General features: G+C 44.8%; 1 protein-coding gene across 2 annotated transcripts in view; it reads left to right on the top strand.

Moving 5' to 3' along the window:
• The window catches only part of ARHGAP6 (Rho GTPase activating protein 6), a 499309-nt gene that overhangs the window by 226389 nt on the left and 251007 nt on the right, over window positions 1-21913 (top strand). The window contains exon 1 of one of the 2 annotated variants that reach the window (XM_048860656.2): window positions 10742-10890. The exons of the other annotated variant lie outside the window; for it this stretch is intronic. Coding sequence (XP_048716613.2) covers window positions 10846-10890 — 45 coding nt within the window. The 5' untranslated portion in view covers window positions 10742-10845. Of the gene's footprint in view, window positions 1-10741; window positions 10891-21913 lie in introns of those variants that run through there. 2 annotated transcript variants of the gene reach the window in all.

The raw sequence follows: 21913 nt of genomic DNA, 5'->3' as shown, positions 1-21913 counted from the left end.
GTTATTTGCATGACATGGAAAGATTGTATTGTTTTCACTAAGGTTACTGTAGGGGGAACATGTGATTGATTTCTCTGTTTGATCCCAGGTTGAGAAAAAATTCATATCTCCATACCCGGCCCGCCACTTTTTAGTTTTGTTTGAATAATCCCATACACCATTGGCCACAATATGCTGAAGGCAACGGCTTTTCCCCAGATCCAGCCCTGTCCCATTACACACTCAACACCAATGACCTTTTCCCTCCACCACACTTATCCATTTAGTTGCATTTATTCCCACCGCTTCCCAAGTGTCATTGCTGATCCATATTTTGTTAAACGGACGGGGCCTCCAGTGAGGTCTGGGGACTTGAGTGGGATAGCCAGGACAGGAACACCAGTTTGAGAGTGGGCTGGGATGTGGCTGCAGACCCAGCAATTAGAAATATTAAGGATCTGAGCTATCCACACCTGCTGCTGGATAAAAGAATTGTCATCATGGTCTCCCCAGACCGTAAGATACCAGCAGCCGAGGAACAGTGTCTGCTTCTGGCAATGCTTACGAGAGCGTAGATTGTAAGGTATTGCAGACTGTTCCTCTACGTCTTCTTCTGGAGTCAAAATTGACTCTGTGTTGTCCTGAGGTGGTGATTGGTTCTCTGGGGATGGTGCCTTTTTATGCTGTGAAGCATGTATCCACGCTGCGATGCCAGATAGTCTAACAGCCGTCTGTGTAGTAAGCAGTACCTGATGAGGACTCTTCCACCGGGGCTCCAAGGCGTGCTTTCGATGACGGCGCCGTATGTAGACCCAATCACCTGGCTCGAGGTTGTGGCAAGCGTCGGAGGTGGGTTCCGTGGGCCAGGCGGCTCGAACCTGTGAATGGAAGTGACTTACAGTTTGCATTAGTCCCTTGCAATACTGAAGAAGTGCACTGTGAGTCAAGTTCGAATCTGGAACGGGAGTCATAGCTTGCATAGGCTTAAGTACACCATTTCGTCTTTCAACTGCACCTGCAGTCTGTGGGTGGTAGGAACAGTGCAACAGTTGTTTGATATACAATATACGGTCCAGGTGTTGAAGAAGTTGTCCAGTAAAATGTATACCCCGATCAAAGCAGGAATTCCCTTGGCAGGCATAATATGATTTAACAAACATTTGGCAACAGACGGTGGCTCAGCCTTGCGACAAGGAAAGGCTTCAATCCAACCGGAGAATAAACATACCATAACCAATACAAATTCATATTGTTGACACTTAGGCATTTGTGCAAGAACGGTGCTTGAGGCAGGCCCCGGAACCCCTGGGCCACTTTTACAGGTTTACCAATATTATGGCTTTGTGGTACAGGCTGCACAGTGGCGGGCTGCAAAAGAGCTAAAATGGGGGGCCCACCATCCTGTCTTAGTTACAGCAGAGACCATCCCCTCTTTCCGACATGCGAAACACCGTGTAGCAGGGCGGCCAGAGACGGGTAGAGTGAAAAGGGGGCTACAAAGGCGCCAGTAGGTGAGCGCCAAAAGGATTCGGGATGTAGAGAGCAACCTTGGGCAACCCAGGATTCTTTCTCGGTTTCTGGGGCAGTCTTGGAGCAGGGCGAGGTCAGTGAGGGACCAGGAGGGTAAGAGGAGAGCGGAGAACAAGGGAATCAGACATTTCGACTAGGTGCGATGCAGCAGCCACAGCACGCAGGCAGGGGGGTAAGCCTTGGGCAACAGGGTCTAAAGTGGCAGAGAAATAAGCCACTGGGTGGTTCTTTTCTCTGTGCATCTGAGTGAGAACTCCAAGCGCACACCCAGATTGTTCGTGGCAGAAAAGGGTAAAAGGCTTAGAATAGTCAGGCAGCCCTAAGGCAGGGGCAGAAGCCAAACCCTGTTTGAGGGAAACAAAGGCAGAATTGGCCTCTGGGGGCCACGGCATGGGGTCAGGCACAGAGAATCGAGTGAGTTCCTGGAGAGGTTTTGCAAGGGAGGCATATTGGGGAATCCATTGTCTGCAAAATCCAGCCATGCCTAAAAACTTCTGGATCTGACTTGGGGAGCGGGTTTGGGGAAAGTTAAGGATAACTTGGACGCGGGTGGGAGAAAGTGCACGGGAACCCTGGGAGAGGAGAAAGCCGAGGTATGTGACAGAAGCTTGACAGAGTTGTAGTTTAGAGCGAGAAGCTTTGTGACCCTTATTTGCTAGGGCAGTAAGGAGCACTAAAGAGTCAGTTTCAGAGGCAGACCATGAAGGGGAACAGAGGAGTAGATCATCTACATATTGGACTCGTGTGGACCTGGACGGGAAAACAAGGTCAGCAAGGTCTCGGGCTAATGCTTGGGAAAAATATGACGGGCTTTCAGTATACCCCTGGGGCAGTGTGGTCCATGTGTACTGTTGCCCCTTGTAAGAAAAGGCAAACAGGAACTGGGAGTCAGGGTGAACCAGGAGAGAAAAAAAAGCAGAGCATAAATCAACAACAGTAAAATGAGTTGCATCTGGTGGGATAGAATCCAGAATCTTTGAGAGGCAAGTTTTGATTCTGTCCACCTGTGATTTGCCTCTTCCCACCACTGCATGAAACAATCAACCTCTCCTTTTGCCAATTTAGTTGTAGGTTGGCCGAGTTTGTCTTTTAAGATGTCTACTCGGTCTTTGTCCCAAGATCCTAACAGTGGCCACTGAATTTTGGGATTCTTCTGAGTTAGCCTTTTGCATTCCCATACACATCTCTCCCCCCCCACCAAGGTCAGCCTTTTGAAGCCATCCCCCACCCATGTCATGAGGTTTTCTGTTCATTAAAACACAGCAATGCTAGCAACAAGACAAACAACACAAAACATAGATCCATGGTATTCTGAGTTATTCTTCCGCTGGCACCAGCTTGCTTGTAGAGTCTGAAAACAAAAGAAACAATTTCCACCCCCCTGGTGGGGACAGATTATTGCTTTATAATTATACCACTTTCTTTTACAAATTTCCTTGCTAATTGCAGGAAAAACAGAAGAATTACCTCCAGGCTGTCCTTATTTTGTTCTATAGTCAGGCTGTTCTATAGTCAGGCTAGTGAATTACCCCACTCACTGGTCATCTATGAAATTCATGAGGTGGTGTACCTCAGTTTCCCCTCTTGTGCAACAGACCATGTTTGCAATAGTTTCTCTGCTGTACCAAGCTATAAGTTTATTCTCAGGTAATAGTGGAGACACAGCTTCAGATTTTAGCACTATTCACACACACAAAATTCTCTTTTGCCTAACATCCCTTGCGCTGTGATTACTCTTTACACAACTGTATCCCGATTACACTTCCATCTTGTACTAGACACAACCAGGAGCAGCCAAGTTAAGTTCCAATAGAAACCCCTTACATCCTTTAGCGATTTTGATTATATTACCCAATAGTCAAATAATTTTAATCAGATTCTCTCTCTGCCTGCTGCCTGCAGCAGTCCCTTATAGACTATTTCTGTGGGAAAAGGGCCCATTTTCCCTCAGAATAGCTGTAAAGGCTTCTGGGGACAGAAGCGTAGTGCTGGTAGTAGTCACTCTACCTGACACCCTTAGCCTAGACCATTTTTCCAGAAATTTACAGGAGTCCGGACTCTTCCTAAAATACATAAACTGAGCCGGCGTTCCTTTAGGGAACTGTCCCGACTTAGACGTCTGGTTACCCATACAGAAGGACTTTACACACCAATCACACAAGAAGGAAAGTCGGGTTCATCAGAGCGATGCCCGGTGCAACACACAAAAGGAGCCCACAGGCTACTGCCTCAATCGCCCTTGCTTTCACACTAAGGGTTTTACCCAAGGCGCGTTGCGGCTGCGATTGTGCAGATTTCACTCACTCATACCGTGGGAAGAGGAACCCTTTGGTCAGCCGATCCCCGGATGGAGACGGCGCCCAGACTCAAACACACCACAGGGAGGACGGATAGACACAGAGACAAGACAGTCCTCAGTTCGGACAAAACACAGAAATAATTACCTGACCAGATTCCTGATGTCAGATCCCGGGATCCCTACCAGAACAGAGTGGGAACCAACAGGTTCGATGGCGTAGACTTCACTGTGGTCATGCACCCTTCCGTTCTGGCGGAGGACTGCTCGGGCCAAATGCCTTAGTGCCAGCTTGCCACGGCCGTCCTAAGAACAGTCAGGAGTCACACGGCCCCAGTGAAGACGGTTGCCATCTCAGTGGAACCTCCAAATTGTCAAAGTTAGATTCAGGACTCACATAATTTGTCAGACCACTCTGTTTATTAACAAAGCGCTTTGCCAATGAAACCAGATGTGAGCCCCTCTCTGAGGCTAAAGACAACTTATTTATACAGCTAAGCCAAAGCCAATTTAACATAAGAGACAAAAGGAAGCAGAAACATACATATCTTATTTGCATACTAACGTTTACCAATCTCCTAGCTCAGTAGGAGCTGTAAGTTAATTAGTTTGAGGACCCATTGTCTCACACGCCTTAATGTTTCTCTTCCTGACAACTATATCTCAACAAACCCTTCAAGTAGCATTTCTTTAATGAATTATAATTTCAATATAATTCATTCTACTTTCACAGTATTTCTTGGTTAGAAGAGAAATGTGCCAATGCCCTGAGGAAGGAATAGGCAGACAATATCGCTCTTGAGCACTGTCCAGCAGGCAAAAAGGAAGCTTCTGCTCACCCTCGAAGATACGGAGTTAGTTTTTTGATGACACAGGAGAGGTATATAGCTAGCGAAGCGAAGGGATTGTACAAGGAGAAAATAACTTCCTGGGTGCCTTTCACCTGAGGATCCCACTACTGAGTTTTACAGCCCATATTTTACAGATGGAGCAAAAAAAGTCATTGAGTAAGCCTAATAGATTTGCTCAAAGTCACACAGTGAGAGTTGGGAGAAGAACCAAGAAGTTCTGAGCCCTATTTACTGCTCTGAGGACCACATCACCTAAACCACATCACCTCCATAATAGAAAGATAGAGTTGGTCTGAGAACTATCCTCTGACCTCATTTAGTATGGCCTCTTGACACCTGAGCCTCTCGCTGCCTAGAGGAGGTATGCACCTTAGTCAGAAGGACAATGAAGGACGGAGAGTTGATTATGTCTAAGTGGCTCAGTCACACCTCCACAATTTCACAACTGTTTGCTCACTGCAAGGGCATGGCTACACTGGAAACTTCAAAGCGCTGTTGCGGGAGCAAAGTGCGAGTAGAGAGCTCTCCTGGTAATCCACCTCCACGAGGGATAGTGTTATGTAGTGTTGTGAGATAGAATTAGGGTGACAGTTAAATATTAAACAACCCAGTATCACTAATGCTCGGCACTGTAAAAACTCAATTTGTGGTTTGAATTACCTAATAACTTCAGAAGTGCTATCTTGAAGCAAACAAGACTCAGTTAAATTCTGATCAGCCTTCACTGCTGTTGTCAACAGTATAGTAGTGGGTGGGAGAGGAGAGGTGAAAGTTCTACTGATGTGCTCATATGTTTTCAGTCACCAAGCAAACAGTGGAGCTGCTTAACAGCGTGGTCCAAGGAAATAACTGCAGGGGTATCCCACAATAATGACTTTGCGCTGGAAATCTAGAAAACCATTATTTTAAACCCTAGCACAGGGGTGGGCAAACTACGGCCCACAGGCTGGATTTGGCCTGTCAGGGCCTTGGATCCAGCCTGCAGGATTGCTACCCCCATGGCACCACGGGCCCCGAGCCGCTGCTGGAAGTGGCCAGCACCAAGTCCCTGTGGCCCCTGGGGGAGGGAGGGCAGAGGGCTCGGTGCACTGCCCTCACCTGCAGGCATCACCTGCCACCTCCCATTGGCCAGGAACAGGGAACCACGGTCAATGGGAGCTTCGGGGGAGGTACCCACGGGCGAGGGCAACGCGCAGAGCCCTCTGCCCTCAACCCCTTGGGGCTGCAGGGACGTGGTGCTGGCCACTTCTGGGAACGGTGCAGGGCCAGGGCAGGCAGAGAGCCTGTCTTAGCCCTGCTGCGCACCGCTGCCACCCCAGAGCTGCACTCCGAACCCCTCCTGCACCCCAGCCCTGTTCAGTAACCCACACCCCTCCCACACTGCAACTCCCTGCCCTGAGCCCCCTGCCACACCCCTCCTGCACCCCAACCCCCTGCCCTGAGCCCCCTCCCGCCCTCCCTACCCCTCCTGCACCTCAACCCCCTGCTCTGAGCTGCCTCCCGCACTCCCCACCCCCTCCTGCCCCCCAACCCCCTACCCAAAGCCCCTTAACCTTCTGCCTTGAGCCCCCTGCCACACCCAACCCCCTGCCCTGAGCCCCCTTGTACACCCTGCACTCCTCCTGTGCCCCAAACCCTTGCCTTGAGCCCCCTTGTACACCCTGCACCCCTCCTGTACCCCAAACCCTTGCCTTGAGCCCCCTTGTACACCCTGCACTCCTCCTGTGACCCAAACCCTTGCCTTGAGCCCCCTTGTACACCCTGCACCCCTCCTGTGCCCCAAACCCTTGCCCTGAGCCCCTTCCTGCACACTGCACCCCCTCCTACACCCCAGCCCCTTGCACTAGCCCTACATTCATGGCCCTGCATGCAAGTTACCCACCCAGATGTGGTCCTTGGGCCAAAAAGTTTGCCCACCCCTGCCCTAGCCTGTAATGTGAAAATGTCTGATACAGTCAGTGATAGTTATGAGTAGTTTTTTATAATTAAGAGTGAAGAGCCTCAAGAAGCACCTGAAGTATTTCTGTTTGCAGTCTTGTTGTAGCTGTGTTGGTCCCAGGATATTAGAGAGACAAGGTGGATGAAGTCATATCTTTTATTGGACCAGCTTCTGTTGATGAGAGAGACAAACTTGTGAGTTTACAAAGAGCTCTTCTTCAGGTCTGGGAGATGTACTCAGGTGTCACAGCTAAATACAAGGTGGAACAGATTGTTTAGGATAAGTAGTTAACACATTTCAAGGGACCATTCAAGGTGAAGAGGCCCATTAACACCTCTGCAGTCACGGGAAGGAAGCAGGGAGGGAGGAGCAGCTGTGAGGAGTTGTTAATGGGTTACAGATTGTTGTAATAAGCCATAAATCCAGTGTCTTTATGCATCCGATGAAGTGAGCTGTAGTTCACGAAAGCTTATGCTCAGATAAATTGGTTAGTCTCTGCCACAAGTACTCCTTTTCTTTTTGCGAATACAGACTAACACAGCTGTTACTCTGAAACCTGTCTCTATTCAGTCCATGATTTTTAGTATCTAGCAAAGTTATGAATTTAAGCTCCCAAACTCATCTTTTGAAGGTGGTGTGCAGGTTTCCTTTGAGGATGAGGGCTGAGAAGTCAGATGTAGAGTGATCACTTTGTGAAAAGTGTTCCCCCACAGGTGACAGGGTGTTTTTGTCTTTTATCATTTTTCTGTCTGAGTTCATTAGAGAGCATAGTGATTGTCTGGTTTCACCCACATAGTGGCTATTGCGGTATTTAGTGCACTAGATGAGGTACACACCACATGTTGGATAGGCATGTGTAGGACCCATGGATCTCGAAAGGTGTGTTGTGGGGGTTGTTGCCATTATAGCAGTGGAGATGTCTGCAGGTTTTGTATCTGTTGTTCTGGAAGGGTCTGGTGCTGCTTTGAGTTGGTGTGTCCTGGTCTGTGGGGAGCTTGTTTCTGATGAGGAGCTTGGACAGGTGAGGGTTGATGTAAGGCCAGAAGAGGAGGTTCAGGAAATATTTCTTTTAGGATAGGTTCCCCATTGAATATTGGGTTGCCACCTTTCTAATTGCTATTAGCTGAGGCCCTGCCCTGTACCCTGCTTCCCCCAAGGCCCCACCCCTTCTCCACTTCTTCCCTTGAGGCCCTACTCTTGCTTAGCCTCTTCTTCCTAAGGCCCCACCCCCATCACTCGCTCCTCTCCCTCCCTGCCACTTGCTGGATAGTTTCCCCCTCCTCTTCCAGCTGGGCTCCCTCTGCTCTGGGGCTGGGACAGGAGCTGCTGTAGCCAAGTAGGAGCAGGTAGGAGGCAGCCCCAGCTGAGCAGGGGCTGGCACAGGTTAATGATCCCATGCCTCCCCCTGCCCCACAGTAACGGACTCTTGGTGTCAAAAAAATGGGAATCTGGTAACCCTAAATGGCACCTGGACACAGACTGACTGGGTAAAATTCGGATGGGTGGCAACCCTAATTGAGTATAGGTTTTAGTTGTTTGATACCCTCCATATGGTTTCCAGTATCAGGTGTGGGGGGGGAGGGATAGCTCAGTGGTTGTAGCATTGGCCTGCTAAACCCAGGGTTGTGAGTTCAGTCCTTGAGGGGGATGTGGGGCAAAATCCATTTAGGGATGTGGGGCAAAAATTGGGGATTGGTCCTGCTTTGAGCAGGGGGTTGGACTAGATGACTGCCTGAGGTCCCTTCCAACCCTGATATTCTATGATTCTATGACAAGGAGGGGTGGGTGGTTTCTGTATTGAAGCAGGGTCTCTCAGGGTATTTGGGTGACCCATTCCAGGATATGATCTACTTCTCTGGTAAAGTGATAGTGGTTTTGTGTGTGTTAAGGTATACATCCCAGACTTACCATAGAATATGCTCTGAGGAGAATCTGAGTGCCTGGCTGTAGATAACAGATTTCTTGGTGTGTTTAGGATGGTTACTGGATCTGTGAAGGTAGGTTTCCTGTATATAGTTGCCTGTAGGGCTCCGTTGTTGAAGCTGATTGTGGTGTCCAGAAAGTTGATGCTGGTGTGGAAGTGTTTTATAGGGAGTTTAATGGATGGGTGGTGGTGGTTGAAGTTGTGGTGGCAGTCTGAAGGAGTTTAAGTAGTCTGTCCAGAGGATGAAAATATACTCTATGTATCTCAGGTATTTCACTGGTTTCCATGGTGCATTTGTCCAGAAATTCTCCTGCAAGGTGGTCCATGAAGAGGTTGGCATATTGAAGAGCCATCCTAGTACCCATGGTTTGGACAAAGTGTGTGTTGTTGAATGTAAAATTGTTATGGGTGAGGATGAAATGGCTGAGTTTGGCAATGTGTTTGGGGTAGATATCTGATGGTTGTCCATTGTATTGCAAATATTTGAGGCAGGCAGCTAAGCTGTCATTGTGAGGATTGCTGTAGAGGGAGGTGACATGGCAAGAATGTTTGTGGAGGAAGTAGGTTGTGTCCTGGAGCGAGCTGGCCTTGTGTGTCAAAATCTGCACAACACTTTCAAAAGACAAGCCTGGGAGCTTAAATTTGAAATTTTGCTGGATGCTAAAAATCATGGTCTGAAGAGACATTGTGGCTTATTACAACAACTTGTAACCCACTAGCAGGATAGTGAGTTTGTCTGTGTGGTTTTTGGGAGGGGAGGTGAGGGGGTGAGAGAACCTGGATTTGTGCAGGAAATGGCCCAACTTGATTATCATGCACATTGTGTAGAGAGTTGTCACTTTGGATGGGCTATCTCCAGCAGGAGAGTGAACTTGTGTGTGGGGGGGTGGAGGGTGAGAAAACCTGGATTTGTGCTGGAAATGGCCCAACTTGATGATCACTTTAGATAAGCTATTACCAGCAGGACAGTGGGGTGGGAGGAGGTATTGTTTCATATTCTCTGTGTGTATATAAAGTCTGCTGCAGTTTCCACGGTATGCATCCGATGAAGTGAGCTGTAGCTCACGAAAGCTCATGCTCAAATAAATTGGTTAGTCTCTAAGGTGCCACAAGTACTCCTTTTCTTTTAACAATCTCTCAGTAGCTCCACCGCCATCCTTTCCTCCCTATGACTGCAAGACTGTTAACGGGCTATTTCACCTTGAATTGTCTATTGAAATATGTGAATTACTTATGTTAAACAATCCTTTCCCTCTTGTATTGAGCAATGACACTGGGTATCTACCTTTCCCAGACCTGAAGAAGAGCTCTTTGTAAGCTTTCAGAGGGGTAGCGCTGTTAGTCTGCATCAGCAAAAACAACAAGGAGTCCTTGTGGCACCTTAGAGACCTTTATTGCTCTCAGTGATAAAACTACCACCGCTGGTTTGGGGTGGGTTTTTTAAATTGAGAGCTCTCTCTCAGCGATAAAGTGTGACTACACTGTAACGTGGGCAGTGTAGACATACATTTGTTAGGGTATTTAGGCATAAGCTTTCATGGGCTATAACCCACTTCATCAGATGCAACCTGATGAGGGTTATAGCCTATAAAACCTTATGCCCAAATAAATTTGTTAGTCTCTAAAGTGCCACAAGGACGACACCTTGTTTTTACTGGGACAGATTAACACAGCTACCACTCTGAAAATTGTGGGTGAGTTGCTCTTAAAACTAATACTCCCAGAGTTTGAGAGTAGGCCCCCAGTTGGGATTTCCAGAGTCCTGATTTCTAGCAGAAAGTCTGATTGTCACTCCCCTTTAAACACTGCTCGCTGGAGACTGGAGTTTAGGGCAGATGTGGCCTCATGCAAATGTAAGTTGAACTGAGAGCAGATGCGTTTGGTGTCTGGCTGGGGACTGTCTAAGTTGGGTCTCACCTGCCTGGTTTCCCCCCCTTCTAGCGTGCCTTTTCTTGGAGCTGCTGAATCCTGCATCGCCAAACCCTTTCTCTTGCCCCGCTTCTCAGGTGTAGGCGGGCGCAGCCCCGCCCGCTCCCGCCGAGTACCAGGGCCAGGCCCGGCGGCCGGCTCCGAGCGGGCGAGCCGCTTTCTGGCCGAGCCCGGCTCGCGCGGAAGGAGTCAACCCCCGCCCCGCTTGATGCCAGCGCCGCCGGAGCGGGGCGGGGCGAGAAGTTGCGGGCGGCTCTGGGCGTAGGATGGTGCCAGAGGCTGCGGGGTTGGAGCCCGCGGGCGCTGCTGCTGCCGCCGCCGGGGCGCTGTGAAGGGGCGGCGAGGGCCACACAGCCGCGCTCCCCTGCCGCCGCCGCGGGGGTGACTGTCCCCGGCCATGGGAGACTCGGTGTTCAGCGAGAAGCCGGCGCTTTGCTACGCGGTGAGTGCGTGCCCGGGGCTGCAGCCGGGCGGGGGCACGGGGGCTGGCAGGGCCTGTTCCGGGGATGCGCGGAGGGGCTCCCGCAGTTAGGGCGCCGGCCCCCCTCTGGCAGGGACGTGGCCCGCTTCGCGCCGGGCGCTGCAGAGCCCCGGGCTGGGCGCGCCTGGGTGGGGGACCTGCCCCTCACGCCGGCGCAGCTGCGGGCGGGGGAAGAGGAAGGCACCGACTCCCCCGCCGGTGACAGCGGTCACGGAGCAGCCAGGCACCCTGCTCGGTCCCGGCCCCGCGGAGCCGGCCCGCCAGTGCCCCCCCGTGGGGCTCTCTCTGCAGGGGCCCCCCGTGGCCCAGGCAGCGCCGCGAACTTGCCCGCGCGGCTGCAGGCGGGCAGGGACGGGGCTGCGGCGGCTGGGCTGCAAGAGCAGCGTCTGGAGCGGGAGTGGGGATGAGGCTCCTCGGCTGAGTGCCCAGTGGCTGCGCGTGGGGGACCGGTCCCTTTTCCTCCTCAGTCCGCTGGCTCCCTGGGGGCAGGCAGGCTGGAAGAACAGGAACAAAACTCTCCAGTTTCTAATGATCTGCGAGGGCTCAGGAAGTGGGGCCAGTGTTTGCTTGGACAGTGGGTAGTCGGAGAGTGTGTGTGTGTGTGTGTTTTTTAAGGCATTTCTTTTCATATGAATGCACTTAAAAAGGGGGTTGTGGTGGTTGCATCTGGGTGTGGGGTTCCATGGGATCCCTCAAGGCTTCCTCTTTCTTTCCTCCCCGGTGAGAGGCCGGCACTGTGTGTGTGTAACAGGACTGGAGTTTGTCAGCGCTCCTGTCTGCCAAGAATAAAGTGCAGGGGAAGGAGGCTGCATCTCCTTAGAATTATTTCAGAGCAGCAGCCGTGTTAGTCTGTATTCGCAAAAAGAAAAGGAGTACGTGTGGCACCTTAGAGACTAACCAATTTATTTGAGCATAAGCTTTCAAATAAATTGGTTAGTCTCTAAGGTGCCACAAGTACTCCTTTTCTTTCTTAGAACTATTGTGGCTCATAGAAAGGAAACCAGCAGAAAGCATTACTTACTAAGGGATTTGGTTCTGAGAATTATGTAAATATGCTGTACCATAACATGCACTCAGATAGCATGATGATGGGATACAGTATAAGAACTTAAATAGGTTAAGTTTCAGAGTAGCAGCCATGTTAGTCTGTATTTCACAAAAAGAAAAGGAGGACTTATGGAACCTTAGACTAACCAATTTATTTGAGCATAAGCTTTCGTGAGCTACATGCATTCGATGAAGTGAGCTGTAGCTCATGAAAGCTCATGCTCAAATAAATTGGTTAGTCTCTAAGGTGCCACAAGTACTCCTTTTGTAAATAGGTTAAAATACTGGAGATTTTTCTTTGTAGGAGCGATAATGCTGCCTTTTTTGAAGAGAGGGTGAGATGTTGTTATTTTTAAAATTAACACAAGGAAATTTTTAAAAGCTAGCTGTGTTAGTACAATCTGTTAGTATAATACAAGCCATAACCAGTTAATTTCTTTTTGTAAGGCAACTTTTAGAACTGGGCTGTTCTTATATAATGTACTTTAAAGAAGTGATGCGACTCTTCATCACAGTTACACTGGCATTTTGTCCTTTTTTCCTAACAAGTTGAATGGAAGAATGAATTGCCAGTACTTGAAGTCATTTTCAGTTACTGATTCGTTTGCTGCTTCTCTGGCATTTTATGGGATAAGACCATATTGTATCATTTACTTCACAAGAGCTGAGCTCTTGAGAAACCACTTCCTTTTTTACTAGCCTTATTAGGAGCATTTTCTCTGTTTGGGTGAAAAAAAAGCTACTGTCTCCACTGTTTATTGCCTGAAGCCATATGTAAGAGTTAGAATTAAGAACCTGCTCACATTTACACTGGTGTAAATCAGGAATAATTCTGTTGCAGTCAGTAGTGTCACATAGATGTAAATCATGTATGAGTGACAGCAGCATTGAGCCTGTAACTTTTTTCAGTGTTGGAATTCAGCTGCTAGGAAAACTAAGGACACCCTCTTCCATGTAGTCTGATGTCCAATCGTGAGACAGAATGTGGCAACTTGAACTACTAGGGCTCAAACCCCACGTTATTTCAGCGGTTGTCATTATACAACTTTTATGTTGCACAGTTGTTTAAGTGAACATTCAGGAGTGAAGTAGTGTTTGCAACTTTCTTCAGTACGTTCTTTTATACGGAGTGTGGGGTTCTGAAAATATTTTCATACCCACTCAACCACAGTATTGCTCTGCCACAGATAGTACTTAGTAGACTCAGCTAATGAAGAAGATTCTAAAAACTGGTTGTTTCTATAGGGATACTTTAAATCTATCCTGGCTCTCTGTAGTGGTAATAAATCTGCTGAACTATTCGTTAGTGTCAGTAAATGAGCAGTCCCTTTGAAAATCTGATATTCCACTCTTATTTTTTTTGCTTTTCCATCTTTGGTTGAGAACTGTATATACGGTACCTGTTTACCATGATACATACAGAATCCTATTGGTTTGGTAGGACAATAGCCCCACTAATATTGAGAAGTTTCTCAAACCGACACAATTTATAGAGACTAGGTGGGTGAGCTAATATTTTGTATTGGGCCAACTTCTGTATAAAATAAGAGATTAACTCAGCCCACCTTCTCTCTAATATCCTGGAACTAACACAGCTACAACAACACTGTATGCATAAAATTTGTCACATCCTAGAACTTCTGTTGCTTCCTGTGATCCTGTTTGTAAGCCCACCATGAAGCTACCAGCTACAACCATGTTGTTGTTTCTCTTGGTTTGCCACTAGTTTATTTTTATGTCAGCGGGCTGCTGCCATGAAGTTCAGGTCTGCCGTCCTGCAAAGAATCAAGCTCCAGGATCAGCTACATCAGAAAAGTGGCAAGAACGACAACTGTTGTAATTGTGGTGTTTTGTTTGAATTATTCTGCATCATGGTAGAGGAGAAAATAACTTTATTTTTATAATTACATCAATAAATCTAATTTCCCTTTAAAAGACCTAATTGAGCTGTATTGGCCCAATTGAGCTATACTGTCTATATGAAAAATGCAAAGGCGGGATAACCGTTTGATAGCAAGATTTACATCCTGATCCAGCAAAGCACATATGCATGTGCTTAACTTTAAGGCTGTGAATAGTAGTTGACTTCAGGAGTTTAACATTTAAGCACAAGCTTAAGTATTTTGTTGGATTGAGGCCTTAGACACTACTACTTGAATGTCACTTATTGATATTCCTTTTGATTTTAAATAGTTGTGTGGACTAAATAAAAAAAAGTTCTTGGACTGTCTTAATGATGATCCGAAATAAAAATTGTGCTCTTACAGTATTTAGCCACAAATATTTATATTGGGACTATATAACAATATTTCTGTTTTTTATTAGGACTGTTTACTTATGTGCCATTCTTTAAAAAATAAAAGGGAATTAAATAACACACAGAATATCATTGTAACTCAAAGTTCATGATATATTTCTAAGCATGTGCTAGGTATAAAAAGTGCTCAGTGCTGTTGTCCCATAAAGAATCAGGTGTAACTACTGTATTTAGTTGAAACTAAAATTATAATATGGAAAGTGGGATTGCCTTCTCGGATCACGTGACTGTCATAGGGTTTGATCCTTCTCCTTTTGACATTGGTGGGAATTTTGCTATTGATTTCAGTGGGAGCAAGATTGCCAACTATTTTCTTATTTCACAGCTATGCTTTGGTGGAGCCTTATCACTGAAAAAACACTTCAACTGGTGAACAGTTTATTCCTGTCGACTATTTGGAACATCTTTCCATTTTGAAATCTATTTTTTAAAAGTCAGCTAATGGGAATTTTTGGTGATTCAGTTAAAATGGTTTTTCTTCACAATTGTTCTTTCAGCCTGTTTTCTTGTTTTAACTTAATTCCATTACTACCTCCTAACTTATGATTTGGACCACCCCAAATAATTCCTCTCCCTAGTTGGTGTTTACATCATTGCAGTATTGTAAATACTTGAAGATGCTTATTTCGCCTTGCCAGTTGCTATCTAGCCACGTAGGATGCTTTAATCTTTCCTCCCAAGCCAATCCCATTAGCCTGTTAATTATCTTCATTATTCTCTGCGGAATCCTTTTATTTAGTCATTTCTTTCTGGTATTGAGGGGGTCTAGAGCTGAATACTGTGTTCCAGGTGCTGTTTCACAAGAGCTGAATAAAGGGGGATTGTCACCTCCCTGATCTGGGATGGGAAGCCTCTGCCTATTCATTCTTAAATTTATATTCACTTTTGAAATCTTTAATAGCAATTTAAAAAAATGCTACAGCTTCATGTTTTTTATCTTAAATACTTATTAAGCAGTATTATAATATTTACATTATTTTTAAAAGGTCATTGCTAACTTGAAATCGAGTCAATTAAAGATTTAAAAGTAGTTTTAGGCACTACACCTGATTTTAAGTTCCTGTGGTGGTGTGGTGGGCATAAATCCCTCCAATGGGTCAGGGTCTAGCCTGAAGATAGTGACTTAAATCAGCCCTGCCCTGAGACATATGCCAGAAGTGGCCAGCCTGGAGAGAGAGGCTGGAGTTATCAGGAGGGACAAGAGATAAAAGGGGAAGGCAGGCCTTGGAGGTGGCTGCCCTGATCAGCAAAACTCACTGTTCAACTAGCTAGGAGGGAGAGAGCGAGCGAGCATACTCTCTCAACCTGAGGAAAAGAGAAGGTCTAGTTATTTCATTGCATTTTTTTGAGGAAAAGAAGGTGGTTCCCCAAGGAAAAGAAGGTGGTTCCCCCAGCAATAGTCAGGGACATGTCCTTCTTTCTGGCTCAGTCTTTGGTCAATTGACACTCAACTGCTGTGGCACCTTCGCAGACTCTCTAACTTTTGTGCTTTTTAAATATTTCTCTCTCCTGTTGCTGTGCACAGGGGAGAATGACTATGCACATAGTGCTTTCCAAAAAAAAGTGTGATATTTAAGTTAGAAGTGTCCTTTAAAACTAAGAGCTAGGACAGTAAAAATCCATGGTTGAGGAAAATCGAAGTACTTAAGAATTTTTTTGCAGAATCCTAGACTTATTTTTTAAACAGAGTTGCTTGTACTTCTGGTTTGAAGGTATGCTATCTGATGTCGTGTGTCTGAAGCCCTTCTCAGATTGAAACAATAGAACTGTGTGCTACAAACATCTCCCTTTTATTTCAAAGGTTATGGTAGGTCTCAAGTGTAATTTATTTTAGTGGAATGATAACTTTTTTTTTAAAAAAAGATAATAGCAGTTTTTTCAATTACTCAAATAATCAAAGGCCTATTCAACTGTTTTCATGTTGCTGTATCCTGAAATTCTATTAATTTGAAACAAGGAATATTTTCAGCTACATTGCATGAGCAAATTAGCTAGCCCAATTAGCAACAGTTTTTCTGGGCCTGAGTTTCTAGTTTTTACAGAATAACAAATCTTATTGTCTGCAGAAGTGTGGGTTGTTTTTTCTGGAGAAAAATGATAGATCATGATTTGAGATTATTGAGCCCAATCTTACATTCTTTACTTGGGGGCAGAATTCCCATTGACAGCAGCGATTCACAAAATAAAATCATAAGAATTTGGGAAGTGGCTTTTCTGCTAAACTTTATGGGGTGTTTGTTTTTTTTTAAAAGTGAGGAAATGAGCACTTTGTCCCACTCAATGAACCCTATGTCAAGCTTAGAATGATATTTATGGACACTGGAGTCTATTCATGTTTCGTCAACCATGGAAAGTTTCAGTGACTCTAACCATTGAGAACCCAGGTTGAAAGAAGAAGGTCTCTATTGTAAAGACATAAGATTTTATTCTACTATATCACAAGCTCTTAGAAAGTTGCAGAGTGAAAGTACAATTCAGTTCAAATTAGTTAGCATTTTCACCGCATGGTACAAAATATTAAGTAGTCTTGGCTCTGCACATGCCTATGTATATGAATTTTGTACCTCTTGGTGGTATAGATATTATGAGAGTCAACTCACTGATTTTTCTTGCCCTTATATTGGATAATTTATCATTGCAGTGGGATTTATAATCTTTGTGATTGAAGAATTGTCCTTACTGAGGTACTGCTTAATAAATCTATTTCTGAGCTGAGCTTGAGGTTATTAATTCAAATAGGCACAGGAGTTCTTAACTTTAATGCAACCATCTAGGACTCTAGTAAAATGCTGAAGCCCCAAGTCAATTCACTTGTGTATTAGTACAGTAGAACCTGAGTTACAAACTGCTCAGGAATGGATGTTGTTCATAACTCTGTACAAAAACGTTATGGCTGTTCTTTCAAAAGTTTACAACTAAACATTGACTTAATACAGCTTTGGAACTTTACTATGCCTAAGAAAAATGCTGCTTTTAACCACCTTAATTTAAATGAAACGAGCACAGAAAGTGTTCCTTCCCTTGTCAAATCTTTAACCTTTGTTTATTTTCTTAGTAGTTTATGCTTAAACACGGTGCTGTATTGTATGATCCCACACCAGTCTGGGGTGAGTGACTGGTTTCTTGGGACTGGGAGCAGCCTGGTGTGGTGTGGTGTTGTGTTTGGTTTGAATGATCTTTTATCGTGAGGCCCAGTTTGTCTGGGTGATAGGATGGACTGGAGAGTCTAGGGTGATTGTTTGTGCCTCCGTGGTGGGACTGGTACAGTGATCTGTGAGTTAGTGAAATCTGATTATGGAACACACCACCTGTTTGGGATATCTGCCCTGTTTTCTGGCAGTCTGCCCTGAGGTGGGCACTTACAGTAGGGTGACCAGGTGTCCTATTTTTGTAGGGACAGTCCTGATATCCAGGGCTTTTTCTTATACAGGTGCTTATTACACCCCCATTCTCTGTCCTGATTTTTCACACTTGCTTTCTGGTCACCCTAGCTCAGTCATGGGCCACTCCAGACAGTGTGATAAGGAAACTCAGTATAGTTCATCTCTAATAGGAGATTTGGCCAACCTGCATTAACACAGCTGCTCTGTGAACGAACTTTATAGCACAGTATTGTGGAAGTCTGTGCAAGTAGCAGATTCTCACGCAGGTGGTCAGTAGCAGGCTTAGTCCTGGAAGGAAAGTTTGCCTTGTAGATAATGCACAGGCTTGGTAGCTGAGAAATCTGGGTTCTAGTCCAGGCTCTGCCACACATTCCGCATGTAATTCTGGACAAGTCACTTCACCTTTCTGTGCCTCAGTTTTCCTGTGAACATACTTCCATGTCTCAGGGAATTGTTTTTGTGGATTAACTCATTAATGCTTTGGAGGTGCTCGATACTAAGGTTGTGTAACAGAAATAAAAATAATAGAATCTGTGGGGTTGGTGTCTTTTATCTAATGATTTGATGGTCCTGTGTTTCAGGTTTTTTCCCCGCTGGAACTCAACAACTTTCTAAATCTGCATCTGGCTGAGCGTGAGCTGCGACTTTTTTGTTTAGTTTTTACATTTCTTTCAGCCTGGAGAATGAAGTTATTCACTCTTATGACTATCAGTGCCATAGAAGTATTTAGATAGTCAATGCAATTTTTCTTTTAGTTGCTGGTTATTTTCAGTTTCTGATCCCTGGTCTACGCTACGCTTTAATGTTGGTATAATTAGGTCTCTTAGGAGTGTGGAAACTCCACACACCTGAGCGACAGATATACTGACCTAATCCCCCATGTAGACATGGCTACCGCCTCTCGGGGAGGTAGAGAACCTACACTTATGGCAATGGGAGAAGCTCTCCTGTTGTCGGCGTAGGTAGCATCTTCACTAAGCACTGCAGTGCAGCTATGCTGTTGCAGCTTTGTAAGGCTACATCTGCACTGTGCACCTTACAACAGCACGGCTGTGGCACTGCAGCTGCGCCATTGTAAGGTGCGCTGTGTGTAGCCACGCTTTATTGCGAGGAGAGAGCTCTCCTGGTGACAAAATAAAACCACCTCCCATGAGGGGCAGTAGCTTCTTCCCCGGGAGCATGGCTCCCACCGACAAGACACTGTCCACACCGGTGTTTTTCGCCACTAAAACTTTTGTTGTTCAGGGGTGTGTTTTTTTTTCCCCCACCCACCCCTGAGCGACAAAAGTTTTAGTGATGAAAGTGCCGGTGTAGGCACAACCTAAATGTAGACAAGCCCCTAGTCTCATGCTTTATTAACACAATACTGCAATGCATAGACTGCAGGGGAATATTTTTATAAATTCCAACAAACATATGTAAAGTCAGGATGTATTTCTTTTGTTGCAGCTTTTGAAAAAATCTTAATTTTGACTCAAAATTGACCTGATACTATCCCCTTAAGAAACAAACCAATTCTATTTGATATGCTTAGCTAAGTCTCTTGAAGACTTTAATTTCATAGTTTGTTTCTTCAGTTTTGACTACCAATATACACCTCTGGTTGTTCATTGCTTAGTGTCCTCTGTGGAAATACAGTTCTCTTCTTGTGTTTGAATGCAATACCTGTTTCCATAGTGATGGCCCAGCTGAACTTTTAATGGGTCGATGAGGTACATTTAGAGTTCATGTTTCGTCATGTTCATCATTTTCTAAAGGTATTTAAGGATACAAGAATGGAAATAAGTGCTTCATCTATCCAGGGAATACAGAAGGTGCGCATGCAATGTACTCATCACATAAGGAATAAAAAATCCTTTATAAAGTGAAGTCAGGCTAACACATCCATGTTCGTGTTCACTAGCTGTATGGGAGTGTCTCCTCCAAAAGCTCCCTTGGGGAATAGCTTGTGCCTTATCAGGATTAACTGGTTTAAAAAAGAAAAATAAGAATTGTTTTCCTTAGTAATGATTGTAAAACTTTATCGACTCTACAAAGTAAAGGATTTCCTGCATATATTTTGTACTAAAAATCAAAAAAGAGGGTGTTAGAAAGTGCTGATGTGAAAAGGGATACTAAAGAAGTAGTTTTTTTTATAGATTGCCTGTAACAGTTCTACAGTACTGCAATGTGAATTAAGTTTATTGCAGTTGTATGAGAAGTGTGAGTGTCATAACTATACAAAGTGGAGTATAGTTTGGTTTGCTCCAAAAGTGTAAAAAGAAAAGGAGTACTTGTGGCACCTTAGAGACTAACCAGTTTATTTGAGCATAAGCTTTCGTGAGCTACAGCTCACTTCATCAGATGCATACAGGCTATTACTCTGAAACCTCCAAAAGCGTGTCTCTGCATTTTTGTAATACATGTCTGAGTCCTACTTAGACGTGATACCAGGAGCCTATGGTATCTGCCACTTCATGACCACCTTGATTTGTTTGTCAAAGATTGTGTGTTGCTTTGTTTGTTTTGGAATGTGCTAACTTTGTAGAGTCTGAGCCTGATTATGATGTCAGTTACTTTGGTGTAAAACCAGATTAGCTCTGACTTCAGTATCTCTGAAAAGCAGGCTGGTTCAGTTGGTGCCTAAATATGGATTCAGGCACATAACTCAGGTGCCTGAATTCTGTAAATGTCATAGTTGATGATATACTACAGGACTGATTTTTACATAGGCATAACATCTCAATCGAGTATAATTTTACTGATCAACTTGTAAGACAAACTATCATCAATATTGACATCAGTGGCAGTTGATTAGAACTTCTGAAATTAAGCACTTTAATAAATGTCGTCTAAATATGTATTGAGGCACCAAACTTCTGGCACCCAAGTTTGAAAATTTTGGCTTGAATGTCTACATTTCTGGAAGCATGCAGTATTCTTGCAGAACACCACAAACCCTGACATGTATTATTTTGCAATACATGGAAATGTAATATTATTCAAGTTTCTATTTAAAAAGCACATTGTGAAGAGTTGTCAGGATACATTGTTAAGCCTGAATAAAACTGAATAGAGTCTAAGATTTCTTCTTTCCCTTGTCAGTGTATACAAATCCCTGATCACGTACTCAGGGATGAGAGTATAAAGTGTGTATTGTACATCTCCATGTCAATGCAGGCCGGACCCTTTTTTACCTGAACAGAGCAGTCCTCTTGTTTTTGTTTCCAGTCCATTTTGTAAATTGTGCATAGTAATTTCATATTTAAAACACATTTTAAAGTGAAAACAGAATCTGAAGATGAAAAGTTGAGAGATCAATATTAAGCTGATTAAAGCACTGGGGATATGTTAATGCATGTACATGGAAAAACAACCCATTGGGACCTTGAGAACTATAGCCCCATTGAGTCCATCCCTTGTCTTGCCAAGATATGTTGTAGGTCTTCAAATGGATTTTCAGGCCAACTTTTAAATTCTGTAATGCTAGCTGCTCCCTCTTCCTTTTGGCAAATTATCTCGTGTCCAGTGACCCGCTGGGTGAAACAACCTGACTTCTTGCCTTTCATTTATACCATGACCGTAGATGTTTTCTTGTTTTCTCTGTGGTAAATGGTTCACCTCCTATATCATATCACACTGGCATTAGTATTTGTACAATTAAATTTCCCTTTAATGGATACTTACGAACTTTGGAAGCTTTCCTGCAAAAACTAGGTATAAATAACAAATGAATGATTTTATTTTAGATTAAAAAGTGTAAGTACTGGGGAAGTGGCCACATAATTAATGAAGTTTTGTATGTTTGCCAGCAGAGTTTGGTGTGAGTGGGTGGGGAAGCCCCTTCACTAGTTATGTTCCTTCTTCTCTGACATGCCAAAGTGTGGTATTGTGTATTTTTTCTCATGGAAGGCTTTTGTATCAGGCTTCCATAGGATTCCAGCGTGTCATCACCCCTGTTAAGTGAATACAAATAGATGCTAGGGGAGACTGATGTGATTTGGCCTGCACTGTCACCAGTATGTATATATGTCAGAGTTACAATTTATGAATGTCACAGTTCTTGTGCTCTTCCCCTTGCCTAGCAAAAAATAGGCTTAAGTTCAAGCCAAATAAGAAGGAAGCTATTCTGAAAGACTGAACAAGGGTTCTGACCTGCTCAGATACGGAGAACACAGAAGTATGTGGCTACCAGGTATACCACTTCAATGAAGGCACATTTGTCAACCTAGTTTGCAGTATCAGGATAATTTTGGGT

Source organism: Caretta caretta, chromosome 1 (assembly GCF_965140235.1).
Source record: "Caretta caretta isolate rCarCar2 chromosome 1, rCarCar1.hap1, whole genome shotgun sequence".
Classification (NCBI taxonomy): Eukaryota; Metazoa; Chordata; order Testudines; family Cheloniidae; genus Caretta; species Caretta caretta.
The sequence above is the reverse complement of the archived record's forward strand: the minus strand, read 5'-3'. Positions and strand labels throughout refer to the sequence as shown.